The sequence below is a fragment of the Pagrus pagrus genome (assembly GCF_965226575.1).
Source record: "Pagrus pagrus genome assembly, chromosome: 5".
NCBI lineage: Eukaryota > Metazoa > Chordata > Actinopteri > Spariformes > Sparidae > Pagrus > Pagrus pagrus.
The window spans coordinates 24,415,921-24,442,891 of NC_140189.1; the positions used below are offsets into that span (position 1 = coordinate 24,415,921).

Below are 26,971 nucleotides of genomic sequence, written 5' to 3' on the forward strand. Positions count from 1 at the left end.
AACAGCTGGACGATCATGGTTGAGCTTACTTTGTTTACTCTGCGCACGTCCGTGCATGTGGGCGGGTGCATAAACCCGCATGTGTGCATGTTTCTACAGGGACAGGGTAGAGGGCCCACAGAGTATAATTAAAAGCCAGAGACACAGAGTCCTTGGGAGAGACTGCAGCAAGAACTTTATGGTGAGAAAGGGAAAGAAAAAGAAAACTGACCTTTAAAAACACTGAACGAGACAGCGTGAAACGGTGAGGGATGAGATAGGTGTAATGGAAGGTGGGATAGTGGAGATAGACTGAATTAGATTATGCTCAATTGAATGCGGCAAAGAAAGAACAAAAAAAGTGAGAGAACGAGCAGGAATGGAAACATTACTGGACTGGAGTTGTTTGTGGGGAAGGGCAGGAGGAAGAAGACAAAGAGAGGGGACGAAGATGAAGCAAAAGAGAGGGAAAGACAGAATCCTAATCAGGAATCTGAAGAACAAAATAACAAGGCTGCCTGACAGCAAATGTCAGCTCAGGAAGGGTAGCAGATGGAGGGAGAGAGAGAGACAGAGGAAGGAGGGAAGAGGGAGGAGGAAAGGAGGAGAAGAGAAACATCCAGAAGGAGACAGGTGGGGCTGGAGTGATGGAGACACCAACACGGCTCCCTCCAGGAGGAAGGAATACAATCTTTCGGATGCTAAGAAGCAACACATCGCCAGGAAAGATATTCCCAATCTCCCACTGGAGGGAAACAGAGCCGGCAGGTCAGGAGGGTGAATCCTCATATGATGGTGTACGTGTGTGCAGCGTAAATGTGTGTGCTGGTACACTAACACATTCACTGCCTGGCTGGGAAATGTTGCCCTTGAGCCAACCTTGACTGCCGTTTCACTCGAGCTACGCTTCGCTTTAATTCCCATATCAAAAGCCATCTCTCTTCCTCGCTCCCATGTTACTTCATCACGACTTGATGGTGAGACAGGATCCTGACTGTCTCTCACAATCACCTTGTAGCTTTCTTCTTTGTTCAGTACAAGCAGATGCAGAGACGCTAGAGATGACAACGGGGAGCATGGATGTGACTAATATCTCTAATTAAAAAGAACTCAAACGCATTTCTTCTCAAATAAATTACATATACAGATTCTGTTTAATTTCAATGCAAGAGTTTCAAAAAGTTTTGAGAACTAGGGCATTACCAGTACTACTACAGGGAAAAAAACTGAAATCTGTCTGTTTCTAAGCAACAATTCTGTAACTCCATGATTAAAGTGAGTGAACTTTGGCCACCGTCTTTAAAATTTAAACACTCAACAGTGTCAAAAAGCCAGACAAAGTCAGCAGTGAATTGGATAATATATGCATTCTGTTAAGGTGAACATGAGCGCTGTGAATCTTAAAAGGAAATCAAACTTTAATGAGTTAAACAGTTCTTTCAAGTTATCCTCAGGTCAACGGTGTAGATCCAGGATATTCAAAACTAAAAGTCCACTTAAGTTTTGTACAACATGAACTTTAATCAAAGATGGTTTCTTAAAGAAAGCTCTCACTGTTTCCTTCTGATATTTCAGCAGACTTTGTTCAGAGTTCAGTTCAGAAAGTGGTGAATCTTACTTGAGTCGAACATCTAGTGACTGTCGTTTTTAGATAGGTAGATAGAAGCGATTCAGGTAACAGTCAAGTGCAAATACCAACAGGTGGCAGGTAATACACAGTAGTCAGACTCTCACAGTAAAAATGTGCATAGTACTGACTGAGATCTCCAGAATTCAGAGCTGTGAAGCAACTTGTTCTGTCAGAGTATGAAGCTAATGTTAGCTTCAGCTGCTACAGTTGAGTTTAGATCTGTCAAAACCATTTACTGGTTGTCAGTCATCATTAGCAATTACTGTTTGGTAATTTGTCACTATTAGGGGTAGTTTACAACATTTGTAGTTGTCACAAATAGACTTTTGGATGTCATGTTGTTATCTAATTGTTATCTTGTACTGTTCGTGAGAGCTGGTTCCACAATCATCAGCAGCATCTGACAACCAATTTTATAACCACCAACCCACAATCACAGAACAGGAACAGCTCTCAGTTGTTACAGCTTCTAAAATCACTTCTTAATCACTAATTAATTCAAGTCACACGTGACCTTAATATACCTTCACGATTTTTTGACAACAAAAAACATGTTGGGCCAAGCTGCAGGCAGAAGATTCAGAAATGCTGCATTTTTCCCAAAAACAAATAGGAAAGGAATTGTCATAGGATGTTAATGAGTAAATGTGAAAATTAGTATTTCTTATCAGTTTTGCAGGCATGTGGTTTATTAGTGAAATTGCATTTCATTTTGTTATTAAACAATGTATTCCAGTGACACTAATAAACATAACAAAGCATGATTAGTTGTTTCAAGCTGGATTTTTTATTTATTAAAATAATAAATAAATATTAAAACTAATTTTGGAGCTTTTCACACGTTGCATAGAGAAAACAAAAATCCTTAATTACACAGATAACTGTAAATAGTTTAATACTGGCGAATCTGGGACGAAACAAAAGAAAAATTGAGGATACAAACAGACAGACTTTGTTTGGCTTTCCATACAAATGCTTGGAAAACAAGTTTGTGTGTCCAAGTTAACTCTAGCTAGGCTGAAATGTCTCTCACGATAAATGACTAAGCTCACACACATACTCACACAGTACATTTGCTATTTTAAACATCATTGTAATCTATTACAGGATATGTGATAGATTCAAATGATATTCATATGACATTGCCTGCCATTACATCACCATTAGAAATAGAAATATCTGAAGATCCACAGCGCTAACATTTCCCTTGTCAACTGAAACCAGACTTAGATTTAAAATTAAGATCTGTAAATATGAGAGACGCCTCGATATTTCAATCCAAATATAATAACTGTACAGGACATGTTCAAATTTGGATTATACTTTAAGGATTAAATGTGTATAGATATGGCAAATTCCAGCTGGGGATGGAAATCTTGACAATTATCTAAACTTCCCCCGGGATAATAGCAGGCATTCATCCCTGAGCTATATCTCTATAAGAAGGTCAAAAAGAGATGGAGGTTATCAACTACGTAAAAAAGCTGCCCCTGCATTTCCCCATAAACCACAGTTTCACCATCACACCTCAGCCGTCCTCCTCAGTAAGGACATCTTCCCAATCACTTGTTCTCTCATTCCCTCCCTCCCCTCATCTCTCTCTCGCTACACCCAGTGAGTAATGGCGGGAGCAAAGGATAGTGGCAGAGAGCTATAAAAGTGTAATTTGCTCCATTTTCCTTGGGAAACCAAATTCACTTTCTGTCCTGCGTTACAATCTGTTAACATTCAGATGGCCAGCATTGCAGACAGCGCATTACCCGCCTACACTCGCTACTAATGACCCTCACACAGAGTGCACACATACACACACTTACGAGCAAGGAGAGCAAGGACGCACAAGCTGCAAGTGTATAAAAAAAAGTACAAAGTGTATACGAGTAACCTTGCAACTGCACACGGCATCACACAAAGACTCAAATTCTGCTTGTAATGGACAGAGAGGGCAAAAAGGGGAACGAGAAGGGAAAGAGAGATATTATAGAGAAAAGGTAGATGGGATGAAACTCTGTGTAGTGAGGCTAAGTAAATTTCTCTGAATCTAATTAAATAACTTGTTCAATCTCAGGTTTCGCTCACTTTGCTGCCCCACAAGCCTTTTTCCTCCACTAATCTGTCTTTCCTCTTCTAATTCTCTCAAAGTCTTGTTCACATGTTCTTTCTCTAATTTTTCCTCCCCTTCTTTCTCCTCCTCGGTATAAATCTCCCAAACTCTTCTCCTCTCACTCCATCTCTTTGTCTCCTTGTTCACGTCTCCCATGCCCGTCTATTTCCTTCCCTCACTTGTCCGCAAATTCTCTCTCGCACTCTCATCTCGCCATCCCACCCTCGCAGCAATCCTTTCTCTCTTTCTCTATCCCTCTCCTCCATTTCCACCACTCCTCTCTCAGGGAGCTAATAGCCTCCTCCTTTGTTCTTGGAGAACAGCGGGGAACAATGGCGGAGTGGGGCTTGTCGTTGTGGCAACAGGCATGAGACAAGAGAGAGAGAGGGGGGGGGACAAAGAAGAAAGGCAGAGAGAGAAAGAGCAAGCACAGAGGGGATGCTGGTTGTTAGCCGGGCGGCGGGGAAGCGAGCGCTGGCTAATTACACTCGTTTCTATGCACACCGCAATTAAACCCTGACGCACACACATACGCCGCCTTCGCTCAGAATATCCACCGCCAGCCACACACACACTCGCTCTACATCATCAGAGAGAAAGAGCAAGCAAGAGAGGAGGTGGCAGAGAGGCAGAAAAAAAGAAATGACAAGAAAAGACTGAGGCTATTTTAAATCAATGCTACTGTTCTCTCAAGTAGCACAGTAAAAGTTCATTAAACTTTAGCTCAAACACAATCAGCTTCATCAAACCTATTTAAATACTGCAAGTTGACATTAAGGTATGAGGTGGCGCTTTGACCTCTTCACGGCCACACACTCTCCACCTTTATCTAAAAGTCAAACACACCAGCTAACCAACAGTTGCTGTAATGTCACCGGCTGGCCTAAATACTTTATCACATTAATTCTCCCTCTCGGTTGTATTCCTCCCACTCTGCATCTACCATCAGTTCATCTCCATCTAATCAGCTCATCTGCCTCCATCTCTCCACAGGATGATCTCCCTCTCTCCAGAGATGAAGAGCTTTAACTTCACACAAATTAACAAAGAGGGAATATAGTGCAGGGAGTGAAGGAGAGGTTGGCATAAATGTGTGTGAGAGAGAAAGAGTAAGAGAGATGGAAATGAGGAGACTTACATCCAGGTCACACCACCCTGTAGGGTAGAACTTATGCTCCGTCTCATAAACACCACTTCCCAGCTTCTTATCCATGCCCGAACACTTTTTTCCATTAACACACGTCTCGGAGAAACATGTGTTCCACGCTGTCTGCACGGCTATTCTATTATTCATGCAGTTTAATGCCTGCCCAAAGTGTGTATATACATGTGTCCGTTAAGAGTGTCGGACGCTCATGTTAAAAAGCAGGAACGTTTCACTACACATCTGAAGACCAGCTAATGTGTTCCTCGCATTGAGCTTTCAGTGTTAACAAAAAAAAAGCTGCAAGAGAATGTGCATGTGTGCACGTACCAATATGCACACAAAAAGCACAACTTCACACAGCAGTATGAACACACACACACACACACACACACACAGACACACACACGCACGCACGCACACATACACATACGCATACAAACCCAGGCTGCCAATGAGGCAGATGAGGAGTGAAAGGAGTCACATTAAACAGCCAAACTTGTCCTGTTTCGCTTTCATAGCCCCAGTCCATTTTCATAATGCATTAAAACCACCGCTGAGAAGAGAGGGAGACATGGAAAGTAGAGGCAATGAGGAGGGGGGGTTAGAGAGGAACGAAGGCAGAGAGAGAGAGAGAGGGAGAGATGGAAAAGAGGAGAGAGGGGACATGAAACATTCTCAAAGTAATCTAAAGCTAGTGGATGTATGGGGGTGCGAGGAAACAAGATAAGGATGAAGGGAGTGGAGGAGTTAGAAAAGAGAGCTTGTCTCAGAGGCAAGATATGGGAATAGAAAGTGTCTGATAGAGGCATAGACAGATTAGGGAGGTGGATAAAAGAAGATGGGATGCACTGATAAAACAAGTAAGGATGATGGCAGGAGATGGGGAATATGATTTAGTCACAAACTTTGATTGTGTGTATGCTATGAATGCACGTGGGTTTTCTTGATGTGTGAATGTGTTTGTAGTGCTCTATGTTGTGTATGAGTGTGTGTGGTTGTACAGTGGCAAGGGGCAGAAGGTTCTCTGTTTCAGCACCAGCAGGCTGATGAGAGTTTGGGGCCAAACAGCCTGGAGGCAGAGCTGGCCTTGTTACTCTCTCCTTTCTTCTCTCTCACAGACACAAACAATCTCAGTTTAAACCAAATAGAGCCACAGCCGCTGTAACAAGCCGAGCATTTTGAACCTCAGATCATAACGATAAGGCTAATACAGAAAAACAGTTAAGACGCTAAAATATTTAGAAAGAACATGCACTTGCTTGATAAATAACAACGTTGATAACAATTCATGTTAGCTTAACATATCTCGATGTCTCCCAAGCAATTACTGCACCAATGGAAACTTAAAGACACATAAAACGTATGTGGGCCTGCATGTTGTAGCCTTTAAAGCTCCATTGCATGATATTTTTGCCATTAAACTGACAAAATCATGTGATCCGTGTAATGAAAAAGGATTTCCAGTACTGTTGATCCATCTGAGAATTAACACCCCATTCTGGGGCTATGTACAGCCTTCAGCTTATTGTTGTGGTTCATCAGGTTGTACAGCTGTGACCCAACAGCTCTCTGTTTGAAACTGTGGACACCCCCCTATAGCGCTGTCACGATAATCGATTTTTATTAAAAGATAAATATAACCAAGCTTGTGCACTGTATGTTTAGCACAACAGCACTTAAGGTGATTTATTTCTACATAGTCAGAAGAGATGGAGGAGGTGGGCCAATATTCAGTATCGATATTTATCAATAGTTATCGATAACACTACCTCTTTACATTACAAACAAACATGTTATCTGGTCAACATGAAATATTGAGGGGGTAAAGTAAATAAATGGCTCAAAAGGACCATATATGTCTTTTAGGACTTCTGTAAGAGGTCCTGGGGCAAAAGGTGAGTACATTTTGAACATCAGGTGGCCAGAAAGACTCCCCATGTTCCTCTGTGTTTGTTGCACGAGTGAAATTTGCAACCATTTGCTAACACAGTCGTCATACGATTTTGATAAGCTGATGGTACGACGTGGTTTGCTGTTCTGAGTAAGTTTTGGAAACTTTTTTGATTCAGTTGAGGATAAAAGTCAACTTTGAAATACTTGAAACTTGCTTGAGGTACATAATCCATCACAGCTAACTCTATGCCTGCTCTTCCCCTTTGCCACAAAGTTACGTTATTGTCATCGGTGAAACTCCTGTGAAACTGCAAGTGTGATGCATTTATGGCCCGGAGAGCAGCTATCTAACTCACATGAACTCAAATTTTCCTTACATTATGCTTATCCTATTGTTTGTCTCCAGGTAATGATTTTCTGACAACCTCTGATATGTCACGAATATATTAGTGTGTAGCAGCCAGCTCTCATATCTTTCCCTAACATTACTATACAAAGACAACTCTGGCATAAAATAAAAAGTTCATGAGGTTTATTGATGGATTACTTATTTAAAGCCCGTTTAAAATCTTTATAAGTTGATTTGTTTATCGTGCTGACATGAGCAGAAAAAAACAGAGGCCTAGAAGGCAAGAAAAAAAAACAGTCAAACATAAAATAAAACAACGGAAATCGATAGTCGCAATTTATAGTACATGATTTTGAGGGGGCTAAAACGTGCAGTGCACGCACTACGACCCATTAAATATCTATTAACTTTCCATCAATTCTACAAAGAGTGACTAGAACAAGTGACTGATCTTATCAGTGGGGAAGGAAAGAGTTAAGGAACCAGTCGAATAGGGGCTGAGGCATCCAAAAGCCTATCTCCTCCAAGTCAATGGCGTGAAGGCTATCTCACACACACCTGACAGAGACAGAGTGCTGCCAATAGTGCCAGAGGGAACAAGAGAGAGGGAGGGTGGCAGACAGTGAGAAAGAAAAGAAGAAAGGAGGGAGCATAAGACAGCTAAAGAAAAGAGCATAAACCAGAGGCATGAAAAGAGAGATGGATGGATAATGGTGAGCACGGTGTTCAGATGACTATTGCTAGCTTTGTTTTGAATGCGTGTTGCTCATTATGTAAAAACCTGACAGAAGGAACATTAGAGAGGGTTGAACATTTTGTATTTGTGTGTTAAGAGAGCAGACGACTGATAGAGGCAGTGTGCTATAAAAGCACTAAGAGCTCCAGCAGCCACACGCTAAAACTTTAATCAGGCATTAATAAAAACAATATCATTACTGTCTGCCTCAGGAAATATCAACACACCTCACTGAATATGGCAGGCAGGCACACACACAATATTGCAGTCCAAGAAACACTCATGCAGACATAAACAACCTCATCGCATTTTTCCCTGTTTTTACTCTGATGCCGTCTTCATCCTTCCACTTTTCTATTGCCTTTCATCTACCTTTTAAATCATTGTGTAAGATAAAGCACAGACAGAGTACGGCTATACAAGTACACACACACACACATCCACAAATGAGCAGCTAGATGGGTGGAGGAGCAAAAAAGCAGCAAGACTGAAAGCATTGCCTCAAGGACAAAGGTAAGCCACTCAACTGTTGTGTGAAAGCAGAGCTGCTTCATACAGCAAAGGGGCTGAGAGTTGAGTCAAGCAATTGTAAGTAGTGCAGCTCCGCAGTCACACCATTCACCACAAACATAAAGAAAAAACTATGAAAAATGGGAAGCCAGACACAAAATGGACATCCAGAGATGCACACCTGAATGCTGTAGCCTCCTTGAAAGAGTAGCAAAGCTATAGAAATCTCTCTCACACTCTCACTCCCTTTGACAAAGCTAGGCTGGAGGGGTGAAAGCACTGAATAAAAGTCTACACAGGACCTTAAAAGACAGGATAATGGTGGCACAGAAAGCGAAGAGGAGCAGCAGAAAACAAGGGCGAGGAGAAGACAGAAAGCCATTTCGTGGAGGTTCCTACAAAATATGAAGGGAAGGAAGTTGAAGGGAAAAAGTGTGCGAGGATGGATGAAGAGCAGGGGAGGGTAATAAGTAACAAGGAGGGTAATAAGTAAGGCACTCGGAGAAGCAGCGAGAGAGGGCAGAGAGAAAGTGAAAAGAGCGAAAAACTGAATGAGAAAGTAATAAAGTCAGAAAAATCATAAAAAATTACTTTACTTTTCTTTTCTTAGTTCTGAATAATCCTTGCCCTACATACGCATTCAAACAGAGTGAGACATGTGTATGTGCATGCATGTGAACGGATCACGCACTGATAACATTACACTCCTTAATTCCTAATTAATCCTTCTAAACTGGATTATGGTGCAGAGCATGACAAGGCCAGGATTCCATCCTTCACCCTGGTATGTGTGTGTGTGTGTGTGTGTGTGTGTGTGTGTGTGTGTGTGTGTGTGTGTGTGTGTGTGTGTGTGTGTGTGTGTGTGAGAGAGAGAGTGTGCACGTGCGTGTGCGTGTGGGGAACGTCACTTTACTGTTTTTCAGCTTGAGGTCTCATAAGGCTGGCCTGTCCTCAGTAACATGATGTTGGGAAATGAAGCTGACAGTGTGTCGGTGGTCCCCTATGACACAAACACACACACATACACTCTCACACACAGACACACACAATCTGTCTTGTACACACATACACAAGGAGTCCCCAGACTACAGGTCTTGAAACGCTTATGAATTATTGTGTTGAGTGGCAACAACTCTAAGCATTACTTTACACATTTTAAGTGAGGACTCATGGGGGATATGTGCTTACTCACATAACAAGACACCGGTCCCCTGACACACACACTTGTCCTGGTTCGAAAGCTGCCACAGAAACTGTCCCATGTGATGTATTTTGCATTACACTGCAGTCTGGAATAAAACCAGAGGGCTCCGCAGACACAAATACTCATGAATCCATCATATGTTCTATTTTACTTTGTAGATGAGCAGTATGTTTGATAGGAAAATAGCTTCCATTTCTGTTCGCTCCTATATTTTTTGAGGGGAAAGGAAGCTAAAATTAAAGAATTAAGTAAATCTTGAAAGATGGGTTAGCATAATGTACATATGTGGGGTACTAACACATGGGTATGACATACATACAACATACAGTGGGTCCAAAAGTACGAGACCACATTGAAAATCTCTAATATTGTCAAGTAAACCAGGAAATAATCAGGATGTTTGACTATTCAGAAAGTAAGTTTCAGAAGTCAAATTGGGTTTAGCCATGATTTGACCCGAAGAAAGGTCTTTGCTTAGAATAACAGAGTTTCCAAGGGTGGAGCGCATTGAACTCCAAATCACTTTACATAAACTGGATTATCTGTATCCGAAGCATGATGAGGCAGTCCCAAAGTGACCACACCACACCAAATACTAAGCTTACTTAACTTAATCATACATACAGAATTTGTTAAAAAAAAACACAAGACTACAATCATCAAAATTAGTGTCAAAAGAAGGCTGTCTTGTAGTGTTCTCAAAGGAAGGGTAGTTTCTACACCACTTCTCAGGAAGGGGAACAAGGCCGAAGGCTGGAGGTGGGCTAGGAAATACATGAATTTCATAGTGGATGACTTAAACAAAGTCCTATTTACTGGTGAATCCAAGTGTGACTTATGGCAGTAATAGAAGGCTGTATATACGGAGATAAACAGGAGAAAGAATGATACCAGTGGTTCAAACAGGCATTGAAACATATTCAAGTCTGGGAGGATTTTGCCAACTCTGGAGCTAGACACCTGCACACAATTGACTTCACAAGTAAATCAGACCAGCGACCTTCCGATTACTGGACGACTCGCTCTCGCTGAGCTACAGCTGCCCCATTGGAGTACCACTCCATTCTTCAGAGTCATTGAAGCCAACCAGTCTCTATTCTTCAGAGACATGCTACACCCTCTGGTTTGCATCTTTGTGGAATAGGATTCATACTGCAGCGAATAAAGAGCGCCAAACACACCTCACAGCTTTGCAAAAACTACTTGAAAACAGTCCCGACTGTGATGGACTTTTCTCCACAGTCATCCGACTTCAACCCCACTCACATATTTACGGGGGAGGCCAAGCATTCTGTGACATCACAAGAGGCTTTATGGACCACTGTCAGATATTCCTAGTTTTCACTCAAATTGTGAAGCTGGTATGATCATTTGCAATAAAAAATATAGTATTACATTGTAAAAGAAACGCAAAATAGAATAGTCTCAAACTATTGGACCCACTGTGCATGTCATGAATTTAGGATTATGTACTGATGTGCAGAATGCTAAGACATGGTCCATATAACCACAACATTTGTGGAGTTTGAATCTACTATCACTTTTGATTTAAAAAACTACAAGTGTTGTTTTTCCCTTTAAACAAACATCAATACATGTTTCATATTTGAATAACCTAAAACACTCTATTTGATAACATCATGAACTTAAAATCTACGTTTTACCAAACAGTACCAAAATCTTTGGTACTATTTCAATCATTGTATAACCATTAGCCTGTTGCAAACAAGCTACTACAATCGTCCAACTATACGATGTAACTGTAACTGTGTTATCCATACAGTCAGAGACAGCTGTTAAGGTAATGATAGCCACTTTTTATAGGATTTTCTCATAAGCAGAGGTAGCCATGACGAGGGTAGAATGACAGCTGTAGAGTGACCAGGCTGTTAATTATTTTCCCTTTAAACTATTCTTTGCGCCCAACAGGTAACTGTATTTACTTACATGTGCTCACAATGTAATCATGCAAAAAAAAACAAACAAGAATTGTGAACTTGAGCACTTACAGTAGACAAACATAATAGCCAATGGAAAGTGCAAGTTGAAAGTGAATGTCTACTAGGTACATTTGGACCACAGTATAAATTAATAATGTGTAACATATTGCATTTCGTGTTACTGTGTGAACAGCGTTGTTTTCTCTGCGCTCATTAAACCAGGCTCACTACATAGAAGACTGGGGGGGTGGAGGGAGCAGAAAGGGGAAGTGGTGTGATGGATGGATGGAGGGGGTCACAAAGGGATAGATGGAGTGAGTTAGGGGGGGAATTAGCATGCTTTCATGCATTCTACACCTCAGTGGAGCACCACGGGGCCTGTTGATGCCTCTAAGTGCTATGCAGTATTAAGCAGACAATCTCTATGGAGGCCCTGTGGCATAGTGTGTGTGTGCGGTGCGTGCTGACTGACCGCTAACTGTGTACAGTTAAGTACCAGACCCTAAATAACCTATTTGGGGAGCAGAAAGAGGAAAGTGGAGAGATTCAGGAGGAGAGCCAAACACTGTCAGAAGAGCGATGCATTAAAATGCTTGCTGTGACGTCCTCCACTCCTCAGAGGAGAAAAACACAGGGAAAGAAAGGCACAGAGAGAAATATTAAATGGTCTTCCTCCATCCTGTCTGTCTATACTGACAGAGGAAATCCATGCAGGACACTCATGTTGATCAAGTCGCATTTCAATAAGAGCGCACATTTGTTCCTCCTACAGCTATCACAGCAGCCAGCAATGCACGACGTCACTATGATCAACCTGAACTCTGCCAAACTCTCTCATTCCACCTTTTCTCACTCACAAGCTCTCAAACTTAACTCAGTTTCCTCATTTTACCTCTCCTCAATCACTCTCGTCACTTCATGTCTCTCCACCTTTTGATCATTTGTCATTCCCTCATTCCCTCCCTCAGCGCTCTCTTCCATCGTACACAGATCACTCCTGCCTCCATTCGTCCTTCTGTGAGCCTCATTCATTCTGTGCTTCTCTCCTTCACTCTTCCCTCAATAACGCCATCCGTCATCTCGTCTACTGAACTGAGATTAATCTCCATCCATCTGTATCTTTGACAATAATCTCTCCTATTTTTTTTCCTAAAGGTTTTGAAAGTCAATTAATGATATCTGGAAAAAATCCAAGAATAATTAATAAAGAAAAAGAAAGAAAAAAATGAAAGTCTTAACCTGACAATTAGTGACCCGTTGGGCTCTCAAAGCAGCCTTCAGAATGGAGGTGTGAAACTACTAGTCTTATCTGTAGCTGTATGTAAAATTTTTGTTTTTTTCTGGCAAACAATGCAGTGGCCTTCATGTTTGTTTCCTTCATCTGGCTTCAATCAAGCAGCATACCTGTTATCATCAATCCAGCCCGCAAAAATTTGCACTTTCCCATAGTGGCGGCAAGCTTTTATCTTTCTTGGGTTCACCAACTACCTCGTGAGCCAACAAACAAAATATTTTTTTAGTAACTTTCTTCAATAAAAGCTGTAGTGCTGCATCAAGTGCTATCCACATTTTTCAGAGTATGGAAGAAAGGGAAAGCCAATGACACCAATGACACTGTGTCATTTTAGATTTTTATTCAAATGAAATCCAGTTGGGAAATAAATCACTTTAATGATTTGAGATTTGTTTTCAAGATCACTTTTATTTCTATCTTATCATTATTAGTATTATTTCCAATGCTGTTATGGTCTGTTGCTCTTGCAGTATTAAACTGCCATCTTCTTTGAGGCAAGAATCAAAGAAACCAGTGAGAAGGGAAAACCTTCGGAGCAAATATCAACATGAAACTTTGAAAAGCAAAAAAACTCTTCGGGTTCTTCAAAAAACTTTCCAGAACAGACTTTAAAAAACATTCTTGGAGAGATCTTTAGAAGTCTCTTGCGTACCACTCCATTCACCCAAACAGACAGGAGATGCTGCTGATGCTGTGTGAATGCACAACAAGTCCTGAAAGGTTTGCTCGGCTCGCTGCACATCTACAGTGTAACGGTTCTGGCAGACAAAGCACTTCTAAGTACAATACATAGAACCAAAGACAAAGACAGAGACAGTACACATGCAAAACTTGTGACTTGCGTTAGTTATAGGAAACGTATGTCTCATGTACTGTTGCTTGTTATGGATTGTGTCATTTAATCTCAGTTGAAATGGCATTGCTTCAAGTCATCCTTCTGAAAACTACAAGGACTGCGTCTACAGTTGTACCTCATATTCTTGCCATAAAAAAGGAAACAGGCAGATTTGTTAGGGAGGAATGCTTTTGTCTCTGAAAGTGGTCGAAAACGAGCTGTGAAATTATTAGAGAATTCAACAGGGTTTTAGTCACTCCACAAGGCTTTGTTCAAGCTAAGATTGAATTTCAGGGGTTTTGGGTGAAGTTGGACTTCAATTTTCAGGCCCAGTCAAGCCGGACGGCCCCTCTGAAATGGTACAACTCCAAAGCCCACTCACACAGATCAATACTTAAAAAGTGGTAACTCCATTCACACAATGACAAATGACTCATCTCTCCCTTTTTCCTTTTCTCTTTTTAGTCCCAGATGCCCTGCTACCATCACCCTGCTTTGCCAGTCTCAGTTTCACCCTGAAGTTAATCTGCTGGGTGGAGTGATGAGCGCTTGGGGAACCAACAGGAGGAAGATGAAGGAGATGAAGGCAGAGTGAAATGAGAGGAAGAGGGGGATGGGGAGTGAGAGATGGCCATGCATTATTGAGCATATACAGAGTGGAGTTTTTAGGGGATAAATGTGAAAGCATGTTTAGGGACAACCTTTTCCCTTCAGCCTCTCCCTACTTCTCCCTTGCTTCATTACTTGCCCTGCCTCCGACTTTCCTTTCCCCATGAGGACGGCCACATCTCTTATTCAGTGGGGAGGTTAAAAATTCAAAGCTAGGAGGAGGAGGTGGAGGGGTGGAAAGAGAGTACCTGAAAATGGTCAAAATGAAGGAATGTCTTTAGGGAGTTTTCTCAAGTGCTAATCTAGAGACCTCCTTGCTTTGATTAGGCCTGTGTGTGAGTGTGTGTGTGTGTGTGTGTGTGTGTGTGTGTGTGTGTGTGGCAGTTGTGGTGGGAGAGTATGAGGACCGGGGGAGGCAGATGAATAGACAGAGAGCGGAAGAGAGAGCAGGAGAGGGTGTAGACGTACACTTTCACGCAGTGCAGTGTAGTGTAGCACACAGCATGGTGAAAAATTAAGGTGCCTGCAGGGCAAAGCAGAACCCACGTCTCACAGAACACGACACATGCAGATACTGAGTAATGGAGCAAGGGCTTCGGCTGCAAACGCACACAAATACACACACACACAGCTATGAGCAGAGAGACATCGGAGCAAACCAACTGTAATTGACCAAGTAGCATATACAGTAGTATCCACACAGTATTATTGTACTCACATAAACAATGCATTTAAGTCTGACTTCTTGTGCCTACACATCCTTGACACATAAACACATACATTTAAGTTCACACACACACAAACTGCCACACGGTTACTGGTTGCAGATTAAGGTCAGAAAGTAGAGCATGGCCTGGTCCACCAAGCTTTGTAAATACCATCGCTTTCTGGTGTAAATGCCACTGGGTTATCCATATTACCAGGGGCCATGTTATACCAGCAGCAATAAAAGCTGGCCAGGTTACAGCACACACACACACACAAACACACACACACACACAAGCCAAGCACAGAGTGCATGCTCACACACATGGAAATAAATAAGATAATGTGCACCTTAAGAAAGTTGGTACAAGTGTTTGCAAACTTTGGGTGGAATTGATAGTTTTAATATGTGTGAGTGTGTGAGAACCCTGAAGACATGGTCTGGGCCATCAGCATAATGGGGAAGATAGTCTAATAGCACCCTAATAACTCACTAGCTAGCTAACACCACATCAGCAGCAGCTTTAGGCAACTGTTAAACAATTCGACTGAGATAGGAGCTTTGGACTTTAAAGGACACTTTCAAACGCCTGTGTTGCTGCCATCTATCTTAGCTTTTCTCATTTTACAGCTTGCTTTATCTCCCCCCCCACCCCCCAACAGTCTTCCGTCAATTTTTCTGGTCCCATCCCTCGTTCATTGTCTCTTTTCATAAGAACCCCTTTATCAGGCAGAGATAAGAGAAGAGAGATGGGGAAATCAGGAGAGAGGAGAGGGAGAGGAAAAAGAAGGAAGGCAGATGGGGGTTAATGCTCCTATCTTGTCAACTCCATCTTTGAAGTTGTTGCTCTTTACCGCTCCATTTTTTACATATGCTATCAGTGACATCAAACTAGGCTAAGTCTCCCATGTGTGTGTCTATGCAAGTGTGTGTGTGTGTGTGTGTGTGTGTGTGTGTGTGTCACTGGCCTCAGGGACAGGTAGCTAATATTGCAAAAAAATAAATAAATAAAAATAAACAGAGGAGGAGTTGCTGCTGCATGGCAGAGCAGTCAGCCACATTGCACTTTGCCTCTTTCTTCTTCTCTCTTTATCCTTCTCTTTTCTCACGATTAACATGCTTTCTAATCATAGATACGGTTCGACTTCCCTTCCTCCTCAACCCTTTCAATATCAAAATGAAAGAGCCTCTACCTCTAACACTTTGACACCTAAGAAACGCGGGCACACACATGCAAGTACAGACACACACACATAAAGCGTACATGTATATAAAAAAAAAAAACAGAGGGGGAGGAAAAAGAGTATGCCGCTGTGACCAAGAGAAGCAAAACAGGAAAGAAGAGTGGGTGGAAGGAGTGTAGGTGTGCATACATATATCCCTTCATTCCCACCCCCTTCAATCTCTGTTCATTTTTCCACCCGCCTGGCCTGGGTGAAAGGAGACAGAATCACCAACACTGGGAATACTTAGCATCTGTAACAAGCTTTTGAGCTTATCAACGAATCCCTCAATTAAACACACACACACACACACACACACACTCGTAAACATACTCACAAGCAAACAAGCACACACACACACACAAAAAAATGGTTCTCTCAGTCCCTGCTCAGCTGTCATATCACTGGGAACATTTAAATGGTAATGGTGTTGGGATGAGAGATTGGAACGCTGGCTGACTGGCTGGCTGGTCGACCGGCTGGCTGGTTGGGAGAGGAGCCGAGTGAAGCGAAGAAGAAGGCCTATTCCGTTTAAAAACAGGATAATCTCCAGAAAAGAGAAAAGGCAGCAAGGAGATTAGGCACACACAGCGGTAATGCTCCGGCTTGAGTACACTTAGCTCATTTGCATGTAAAACAGAGGAGAGAGATATAACGAGGGAGGGATGGAATGAAGAGAATGAGTGGGACAAAAGCGTGCGTGTGTGTGTGTGAGCGTGCTTACATGTGTATGCTTCTGCTTGTGCATGTGAGTGAGCTGTTGCAGTTGGCAGCAAAGCCAACGCGAGCACACACAGATGTGTTTGAACCTGATAAGGCCTGATGAATGAGCGGCGTTTTGCGGCTGTTCCTCAACCATAAAGAGATGGTGAATGAGGGAATGCTCGCTATTGCCGCACTGAGAATACACAGCGAGGCTTAGAGAGCGAGCAAAGCCAACCTAATGCACCGCTACTGTTGAAGGCTTAAGAGGTATAGTTAGGATTTAAACTTAAGCACTGGTGCACACACAACGCACAACACCAAACACAACCTGTAAACATCAGATCTTTTTCCATGTACCAGTTACATCTATATGTTGAAAAGTTAGCCTATATATGGGCTATAGGTGCCCATAGATACCAATGCACACAAACCCATAGTTATCCAACTGTGTGGTCATTTGTTGTTGGCGAAAAGGTGGGGAGAGGAAACAGGGATTACTATAAGTGGAGAAATGGCCACATCCAGAAATGGAGTGAATAAGAGAGAATAGAAAGAGAGAATAGTGGGATATTTTCCCAGCTCTTCCTACAGCATTAGTGACCCCTTGCATTAACCTGCTTCTCTTTCTGCAGCCCCAGCCTGAACACTGCATGATTTATTAACAAGGCCTTCCACTGTGGGCTACACAAGTACAAACATACACACAGAGATATACACACACACACTCGCAGACAATTTAAAACACATTACACACACAAGCTTTTCAAAGCCAATACTAATTTAGCACAATCGCACACAAACACTGTTATGGCTTAACACAGTGTGCCCATTCCTCATTTAGTCATCTAAGTGCTTTATTAGTACATATTTTAAAGAGTCTCAGGAGACTGCAGCTCTGGGTCTACACATCCCATAAACTGCTATCTAAAACTCTCCCTAATTATACACAATCATACACACACACAAAAACACACAACTCACAAATGTATCCTGGCTGTGACCTAGAGGGGATCGAAGAGTGAAAAATAAGTGGGTTTTGGGCGGGGGGTTATGAAACTGGGATGGAGGAGGAGATGGAAGGAGGCAGGAAAGAAGGGAATCAAAGTTAAAAGCATGGTCTTCCCCTTCCTCACCTGTGGTCATTTTCAACAAAAATTTTGCAGATCTCAAATCTTCTGCAGCATGGACGGCCATCAGGTATACAATCAGAAGAGAAATGTAACGCCATTATTTTGACCTGTGCATTATGAATGACTAAAGACTCAATCTACAGTGAAAAAACATCACAAAGCTGTATTTTTGTTTCTGCAATCACTCTGCTACAGTGTTCAACAGTGTTGAATTGATTAGCATTAGCATTTTTCTTTGCCCGACAATGACCTTGAGCCAGTGTACAAAAAAACAAGTCGCCAAATGTTGTGAACTGTTTAGCAGCAGCTGTAAGACCTAATCGACAACACTGCACCATAATTCTCCAGGCCTCTCGGTCCTTTATTGCTAATATATTACATATCTCATCTCATCCCTTTAACTGATTGGTCTACAACCTGAGAGAGGCCCAAGGCACGCGCACAAGCACATTCACGGACAAGGCACTTTCTTGCTGATTGGTCGCTCATTAAGGTGAAGAGTGAATGGAACAGACTTAAGAGGAAACTCAGCAACACAAATACACGCGCACACACACGCGCGCACACACACGCACACACACCTACAGAGAAGGAAATTGATTTCTTCAGAACACAGGGAGATCAAAAGGCTTATTATAATTGGTTTGTAAATGTGGCTGAGCTCACCCACCCACTCTCTCGAACACATACACCAGCACACAGACACCCATGCACTGACAAACGTGTCAAACGTGTTCATCTGCAATGAACTCGTCTGCATTTTTTAGGAGGGTGCTATCGCCTGTGTAGGTGTGTTATGCAGCTAATACAGTGGGTGGCATTACACAGTGACTCTTTGGGGTGGGGGTCACCACCAAATAAGAGAAACGAGGTTGTTTAACTACAACAGACCACAGAAACACAGCGACAGAGACAGAGACACATTAGAGGGAAGAAGGGTGTAAAGGCTGGAGAGTTGGGATATGAAAATGATCCTCACATTATGAGGATTAATAATCATATATGCTCCTGGCCCTTTTCTCTCCCTTTCTTTTCCCGAATCAAATTAATCACCACCGTTCCCCCTAGCCCAGCCTTTCCCTCTGCTCGCTCTTTTTTCTCCCCCCCTCCCCATCTCTCGCTCTCCCTCTCATTCTTTTGCTAATTGGGCTATCTGAGGTGCCGACTTCAAAAGGCACCTGCTATCAAACACAGATGAAAAAGTGAGAAAAAGGACAGTTCAGGATATATATATACCCATATTAGATGAACGGTGTATGAATTCTAGCCTTGTCACTGTCCTCCTGCACTTTCCCAACAATCGTCTAACTAAAAAGGGACCTTCTTTTGGATTCCGTTTAACTGTTAATATATCATCATCATCATCATCATCACCATTATTATTATTATTATTATTATATGATAAGGAGGATAGAAGAAAACCAACACTAAAAGGTAGAAAACAGACACGTACAGACACAAGTACTTCAAAGAGAAGATATTAGAAGCAGTAGCTTAAGGGAGAATGTGGGGATAAGCTTGCCGTCTGAAACCTTATACACTACACTAACCGCTTTACAGCCACACATACTTGCTCATCTAAACAACTTGGCTGTTTACAATTGCAAATAGTCATATCAGGTCTCCGGTTTTAAGCCCTTAAACTCGCAAAGCACAACAATGGAAAAAATAATAGCGGTCTTTTTCACACATCCGACAGGAGAAAGATGGCAGTATAATAGCATCACATCTCCACCACAAATGCTGCAGTGAAATGTGGCTAGTTCCTTCCTTATAAATTCTCATGAATGCTCTGGATGGAGCTTAAAATAGAATTTTATATCACACTGAGCTGTACAGATGTACAGTGTAACAGCTTGCCATTATCTTAGACTGGGCATCAGTTCAACCACATTCAAATGCTCAGAACATAATAAAAAACGCAGCATGCAGTCTTATTAAGAACGTATCATCACATATTTTCTTTCCAAATTGGTGGTGCTTTGGGTAAAATAAAGACACCCACCAGTTAAAATGTACCTTCAACCTCAATATGTGTCAGTGGGGAAAATATGGTTTATCAACGCCACACGTAACGGATACACTGGACAGAAAGCCAGCAGGTTGTCTGCAAGCAAGTCTGAAAGAAAATGAACTGACCAACTCCCAGAGGTGGTGCACCTTCTGAAAACCCTGGCAGTTTGCATCCTTCACAAGGCCTTGCTCAACATATTGACTTGCCTATAAAGTGCATATTTCTCATTTCCCATGTTGACAGCTTAGCTCTATATGTCCGTCCTGGTGAATAAGATGTACAGCTGCACAGTACTAATAACGATGGCCTTGGCTGCAATGGTTGTTCGCAAGGCAAGTTAAGTAGTTTGAGAGGGGAGAGGTGAAAAGTCTTGAGGTAAAGAAGGCTCGACGGGAATAAATCAAGTAAGGTAGAACTTTTCTCCAATAGCAGCATGTTATGTTCTTGTCTGACCTCAAAGTCACTGTCGGAAATATGTAGAGAAGCAGGCTCCACTCTAAAATACAGTTTGACACAACCTCTGTGTGTGCAAAGTTAAAAGCAGTTAAATGAAATCAGATGCATTACTACATTTGTAAAGAAACTAGAAATAGCAGCTTCAGTCACATATGGGGATGCCTACTCTGCTCTGGTTAGGGCAACATAACCAAAGTAATATCACTTCTAATTAACAGAATCAATAAAGGTTTGACTTATTTGCCCAACACTTGAATTCTGACATGCTTGGCAGCTAGGGAGTACAGGAGCAAAAAGGATAACTGACCTGAGCTTACCTATTGAGCTTGAAACTGATTTCAATAAGGGAGAGAGAGAACAGATAGAGACACATACATTGCCAGAGATGTACACACTGGAAATAGAAATAAGCACATAGATAAAGAGCAAAAGATACAACCATGTACAGCCAGAGGGCGTGTCTCCCACCATCAGCTCTCTGCTCTTCCACCGAGCCTCAGAGGTCACCCCTGACCCTGCCACGGGCACACTAACCCACTGCACATCTGTGTTCTGTGTGGGTGTGAGTGCATGCAAACCCAGCTGCGCTGCTGGGCAGCTGACGGAGAAGAGGAAGAAGGGTCAGAAAGGGTCAGCGGTGGCTCGCTGTGGTGTCGGCCTGCTTTCGCTGAATAACGAGGAATGGGAGGCGCAAGAGGAGGAGGAAGAGGAGCAGGAGGATGAGGAAGAGTGAAGCCAGGCATGGATGAGGAGAAGGAGGAATGTATTAGGCCTAAAGCGGTGTGTTAAAGCAGGAGAGGGAAGGACAGAGGGTGAAGGGTCAATCTGCATATCCACACACAGTGTGGATTAAAACACGCGGGCACACTCACAAGCGCACGCAAGATTCAGTGAAATCCCAATTCTGTTTAAAAAAAAACATTATATTCCTAACTATCAAACTTCAGGAAATCAACAACACAATAAACAATAATATGCACACCTGGTCTCTCTCTGTCTCTTTCTTCTCTCTCTCACATACACATACACACACACACACACACACACAGAGAGATACACCCACACAGACAGACATACAGACAGGTGTGGGGCTATGAAAAGGCCACGGTGTCTTTATAGTCAGCTCTCAGAAAAGGTTATTAGACATCAACCGGAACAGGCGGCTGTCTCAGCCAATAAAAAGTGGAGGCGTGGGTGCACCGACCAAGAGGCTGTTTGTGTGTGGGGGTCAAATCAAGGAGTGACAGGCGGACGTAAGGACTTGCCATACAGGTGAATGCAGATGGGACAGCTGCCAGCGCTGACATTTAACTGACATCAACAGCTAGCATCAGCCATGTGTGCATGTGCACTTTTGTTTATGTATATGATATGAGAGGTGTGTCTGTGTGTGTATGAAGACTGAATCTGAAGGTCAGATGGAATTATATACACACCCACACACACTGTCTGTCTGCGATTTCATGGTGTCCTGGTTATGGAATGAATATGGAGGAGTTAGAGCAGAAGGCTCAGTGACACTGGGACAAGGTGATAGGAGTGGACAGGTGTGCGTGTGTGAGCGTACGCCCGTGTGTCAGCGCTTTGTGCCAGGACAGCAGGTGGCTAGTCAAAGGACATCAGTGACCTTCTCCTTATCCCTCCCTCTACCCTCCTCCCTTTGTCCATCTCTCCCTGTCCCCAAGTCCCACTTCATCTCACCCGGTAGTGAGCACTCTGTCTCTGCACAACAAGTCATGGGCACATTGAGAAGATGAACAAACACACACAAACACAGGTGTGGGTGGTTTATTCATGAACTTGTGTGAGATGCTGTTTTGACACTGCGTTGTTGAATAATGTAAATGTGCAGCGTGTCCTCCGAGCAGAGAAAGGGAAGGGTGAGAAAGGCTGGAGAAGATGTGTGAAAAAAAGAACTAAATGGAAAGTGTATGCGTGATATTCTTACCTTTAGTAGCTGATGGCAGCAGAGCAGGAGAATTGAAATAGACATGGTGTCGGGGGAGAGAGGGGAGAGATGCGGGAGAGGTGAGAAACGGAGAAAGACATTGCTCATTACTGGGAAACACAACATGATAACAGGAGTGGTAGTAGAAACACACAAGCCACACACTCACTCTTTGTCTGCGAGGAGAAGGCCAAGGTGAGTTTGGCAAGGAGCTCGTTGTTTTCAAATTGCTCCTCTTTTGCCTTGATCCAGAAACTTTTCTCAGATAGGTCCTCAGGTCCAATCTAAGTGGAAGAAATGTCGTATGTACAGAAGGAGAAAGAGGGACACAGAGGGAGACACTGAGACATGTGTTGGATAACCATATCATCAAGTTGACTAAAAATGGTCATCTGTGCACCTGGCAAATGAGGAGTTGAGCAGATAAAGAAGTCAGCAGAACAAAAGAAACAGCAGGGCTGTGAAAGGAAGAGGCAGGGGTATGATAGTAGAGGGAGAGGAGGAGGTTGAGGGAAGGAAGGAAAGCACAAAGAGGAAAGGGAGAGGAGGAAACAAGTAGTCATTTTCTCTAATCTTCACACACTGTCGCTACCACAAAGCGTCTTGAGCTTCACACACAGAAAGTCAAAGACATACAAAGGGTTCCACTTTATTCCTCCCCTTGTTCTTTCTTTCTTCACCCTTACCCAGGAGCTCTCTCTGTAGCCTTCCCTTTGTCATACACCTTTTCTGCATGAAATTAGCTTGCATATGTAAGTTTTTTAAACAGGTAAACCTGCTAAGAAAATGTGATCGACTCCTTTCCTATTGCAAGTGTCTGCCTTTCTTTGTTTTTTTTTTCTGGTGTGTCACGTTCCATGTAACGAATAAGGCCACTGAAAACTATTCATACACCAACGTTCTTAATTTCAATGCGTATCATAACATCACACTAGAAAGGGGGCGCAAAAATAGTGCGTCTACCCCAGAGTCAGGTTTCCATCACTGCCGATCGGAGTTAAATCCAAATGCACCCTTCCTCACAGAGGACAAAAGCCAGATGTAAATGGGTGTTAGTGGGTTTTTTGTCCAGTGTGAAAGGGTTTAGTGGTGCTCTGTCTCTCTATTCTGGTCACAAGTTACAATTAACTTTGTATGTTTTTCCTTCACTTTCCTTGTGTTCTCATCAAAGGAAAAGAGAAAGAGAGAAAGTGAAACGGAGAGAGCGAGTGAGAAAGCAGTGGTAGTAAATTTACAGATATCAGTCCTTTCATTATGGACAAAGCCTCGGGGGTGGGGGCGTTGGACGGAAAAGACAGAGAGTAGGGAGAAGAAATGTGATATGGGGATGAGCTGAAGGAGCAAGAAAGAAAGCAAGAGAGCACGCAAAAAAGGAGGATGAGACCAAGCCAGAAAAAAAAGTTAATTTAAATTACAAAAGAATACTGTCCTTTCTAGCAGCAATTTAATTATCTTTCAGTGGCGCCGTTAAAAGAAGAAGGCTTATTAAAAAGCAATTTCTGTGACATCCTCGTCAAACACTCTCACCAGCCAGAGAGGGAGGGAGGGAGGGAGAGAGAGAGGTGGGGAGAGAGGGAAAAGGGAGAGAGAGAGAGAGAATGAGAGAGAGAGGGTGAGACTGAGGGAGAGGGAGAGGGAGAGAATGAGAGAGAGAGAAGCTAAATGCTGATGAAGTCTGCTGAAGCCATTAAACAGTAGCTTTAGGCTAAAGAAAGACAGAGGGTCGTTTTGATGTTTTAACCATCACAGATGAGAGGGAGGAGAAGAACATGAAGCACATAGTCATGAGATACACGTATGCATGCAAGTCACTTTAGGTCAGAATCTCACTGTTAAAGCTCCATCTCACATTTCTCGCACACTGTTGCACAAACAAAAGCACACCCTGAGCTATTTATAACTGCACAGTAAATACACCTACACACTTTAAATTACATTTGAATTATATGATACAATCCCTCACTCTTCTTTATATGAGCATCATATGCTGATGTGATAATAAGGGGCTGAAATACAACGTGGTATATTAGCCCACATGGAAGAACCATCTCATTTTCAACACTGAGATTTTTTGCATCAAGACAGACTATCATACTCTCAAGCAAATTTCTGAAAATGCCATGGGCCTACTTCAACCAAACATCTGTGGCAGGAAGTACCCATCAAAATGACTTTGTAACATATGGTGTTATTAAACATTCAAGCCAAGTGTCTACAACCCAGATTCCAAAAAAGTTGGGACGCTGTATTAGAAATTTAAAATAAAAAAACAGATTTGATAAAATGCAAATCCTTTTTGACATATCCTCAAATGAAAACAGAACAACCACCCTTCAACTTCACTGATTTTTGTAAATATTTGCTTACTCTGAAATTGATACCTGCAAAACATTTCAAACTAGTTGAGAAATGGCCAACAAAAGACTTTCAAAAGTGGTGTAATCCTCTAAAAAAAAACCACCTGTTTGGAACAATCCACAGGTTAATTGATAAGAGGTGAGAGTATCATGATTGGGTATGGAAGGGGCATCCTCGAAAGGCTCAGTTGTTCACAGGCAAGGATGGGGTGAGGTTAACGCTATGTGAAACACATGATTGTATGAAGGATATTACTACATGGGCTCAGGAACACTACATGCACTTTACACAAAAACTTTACATTTAACACAGTGTCCCAACTTATTTGGAACCATGGTAATACATACATGTTCTTCCAAAGGAACAAAGGGTTAGTCATATCATCTTATATGTATCAAAGAGTGTAGGATATAAATGTTGAAGTCTTTCCCCCACTATTTTTTTGAATTGTTAAATAACAGTTTTGCATTGCTTTTTGAATATCGATTACATTGAACCATTTATTTTAGGACTGACCTTCCTCCAGTTGGCTCTCTTCAGCTGGACCTCAGGCTTGTACTCCTTTTTAGGCTGGAGCCCATAAGGCAATTGGGGGGGTGCAGGGGCACCCCAGCCCCCCATGCCTGGCATTGGAGGCATGCCGAAGACTGGCGGTGGAGGAGGGGCACCGGGAAACCCAGGCGGTGGTGGTGGTGGTGGAGGTCCCATCCCAGGTAAGGGTGGAGGGGGTGGTGGTCCTGGCATGCCAGGGAGGGGTGGAGGTGGTGGAGGTCCTGGCATGCCAGGTAAAGGAGGAGGGGGAGGGGGAGGAGGAATACAAGTCTGACCCGGTAAAGGAGGAGGGGGTGGGGGAGTAAATATGCATGCATGGCCTGGTAGGGGTGGAGGTGGAGGTGGAGGGGGCATGCCTGTATTCTGGCCAGGGAGAGGAGGGGCAGGCGGTGGAGGGGGGGGCAAACCGGGTGTTGGCACAGGAACAGTAACGGTGATAACTTTAGTCTTGGCCTCTTCCAGATCTTTAGACAGGTTTTCAATCTGCAGTGAAGTAAGAAAACAGTGTTGTCACAAATACTGATTAATCTACAACCTGGCATACTACTGTATATTTTCAAACCATATACAGCAATTTATCACATTAGCATATCTAGACTGTACATTGTTTGCTGTATATTCCTCAAATTAAAATTAATTCTGTACAGATTTGCCAATTTTCACCATCTCCAATAAATAGCCATGCCAACAGTGATTAGATTTGAGACAAAAGGCAGAACAAAAGACGGAAAAGAGTGACATAAAAAGGGATTAAAGCCTGGGCAGGATTGCGTTTTGGGAGAGATGCGAAGAGAATGGAGTGCGAGGCGCTGAGGGAAAAACATGGCAGGGGGGATTTAAGTCCACAGAGGAATTCAAAAGAAAAAGTTTTAAAGAGGAAGACAAACTTCTAAATTAGAAGTGAGGCTGAAATACATTTTTTATTGCAACACTGACGTACTTATTCAAGTATTTACATCAGTGAGGCTCCAATTCTTGATAAAACTGTCCAAGTCAATAAAGATAACCAGCTAATACTGGCATATGAGAAAAGAGTTGTTTTCAGATGGAAATATACTATGTGCTAGAGAAGTTACTTTACTATTTCTGTTCTTAGACGCATAAAGTGTAAACAGAGTGCATGTACTATGTGTGTGACAGAGTTTCTGTATATGGCGTAACAAATTGTTCGTGTTGTTTCCTCCTCCGACTATGAAAAAAAGACAGTAACAGACATGAAGGGCCTCCAAGGCAAGCTTTCTTAGTGAGGCAGCAGATGAAGCGTTGGGCACAGCATCACACGTAGGGACAGTGAGAGATCTCTACATGTGAAGAAATCTTCGATGGGCAGTGCCTCAAACACAGAGAAAGTGAGCCATCTTAGTATGAGAAGCTTGTTAGATGCCTGGCTGGTGATGCTGTTGATGCGTTGGACAACTGTGTGTGCATATGCATGTGCGTGTGTGTGCATTTGGGCTTTTGTGTGGAGAGAAGATGACTCTGCTGGCATCAGCCACTTTGGATGAGGCTCATTTTTTGAAGCACTGTAGTTTGCTTACTGACACACACGCACATACGTTTGTGCGCACAGGCGCGTGCGCACACACACACACACACACACACACACACACACACACACACACACACACACACACACACACACACACACA

General features: G+C 42.7%; 1 protein-coding gene across 1 annotated transcript in view; it reads right to left on the minus strand.

The window, feature by feature from the left end:
* diaph1 (diaphanous related formin 1) overlaps positions 1-26,971 on the minus strand; it is a 95,946-nt gene that overhangs the window by 32,420 nt on the left and 36,555 nt on the right. Inside the window, exons 16-17 of the mRNA XM_084353599.1 lie at positions 25,287-25,805; positions 22,582-22,696 (exon numbers count right to left, since the gene is read on the minus strand). Coding sequence (XP_084209725.1) covers positions 22,582-22,696; positions 25,287-25,805 — 634 coding nt within the window. The remainder of the gene's footprint in view (positions 1-22,581; positions 22,697-25,286; positions 25,806-26,971) is intronic.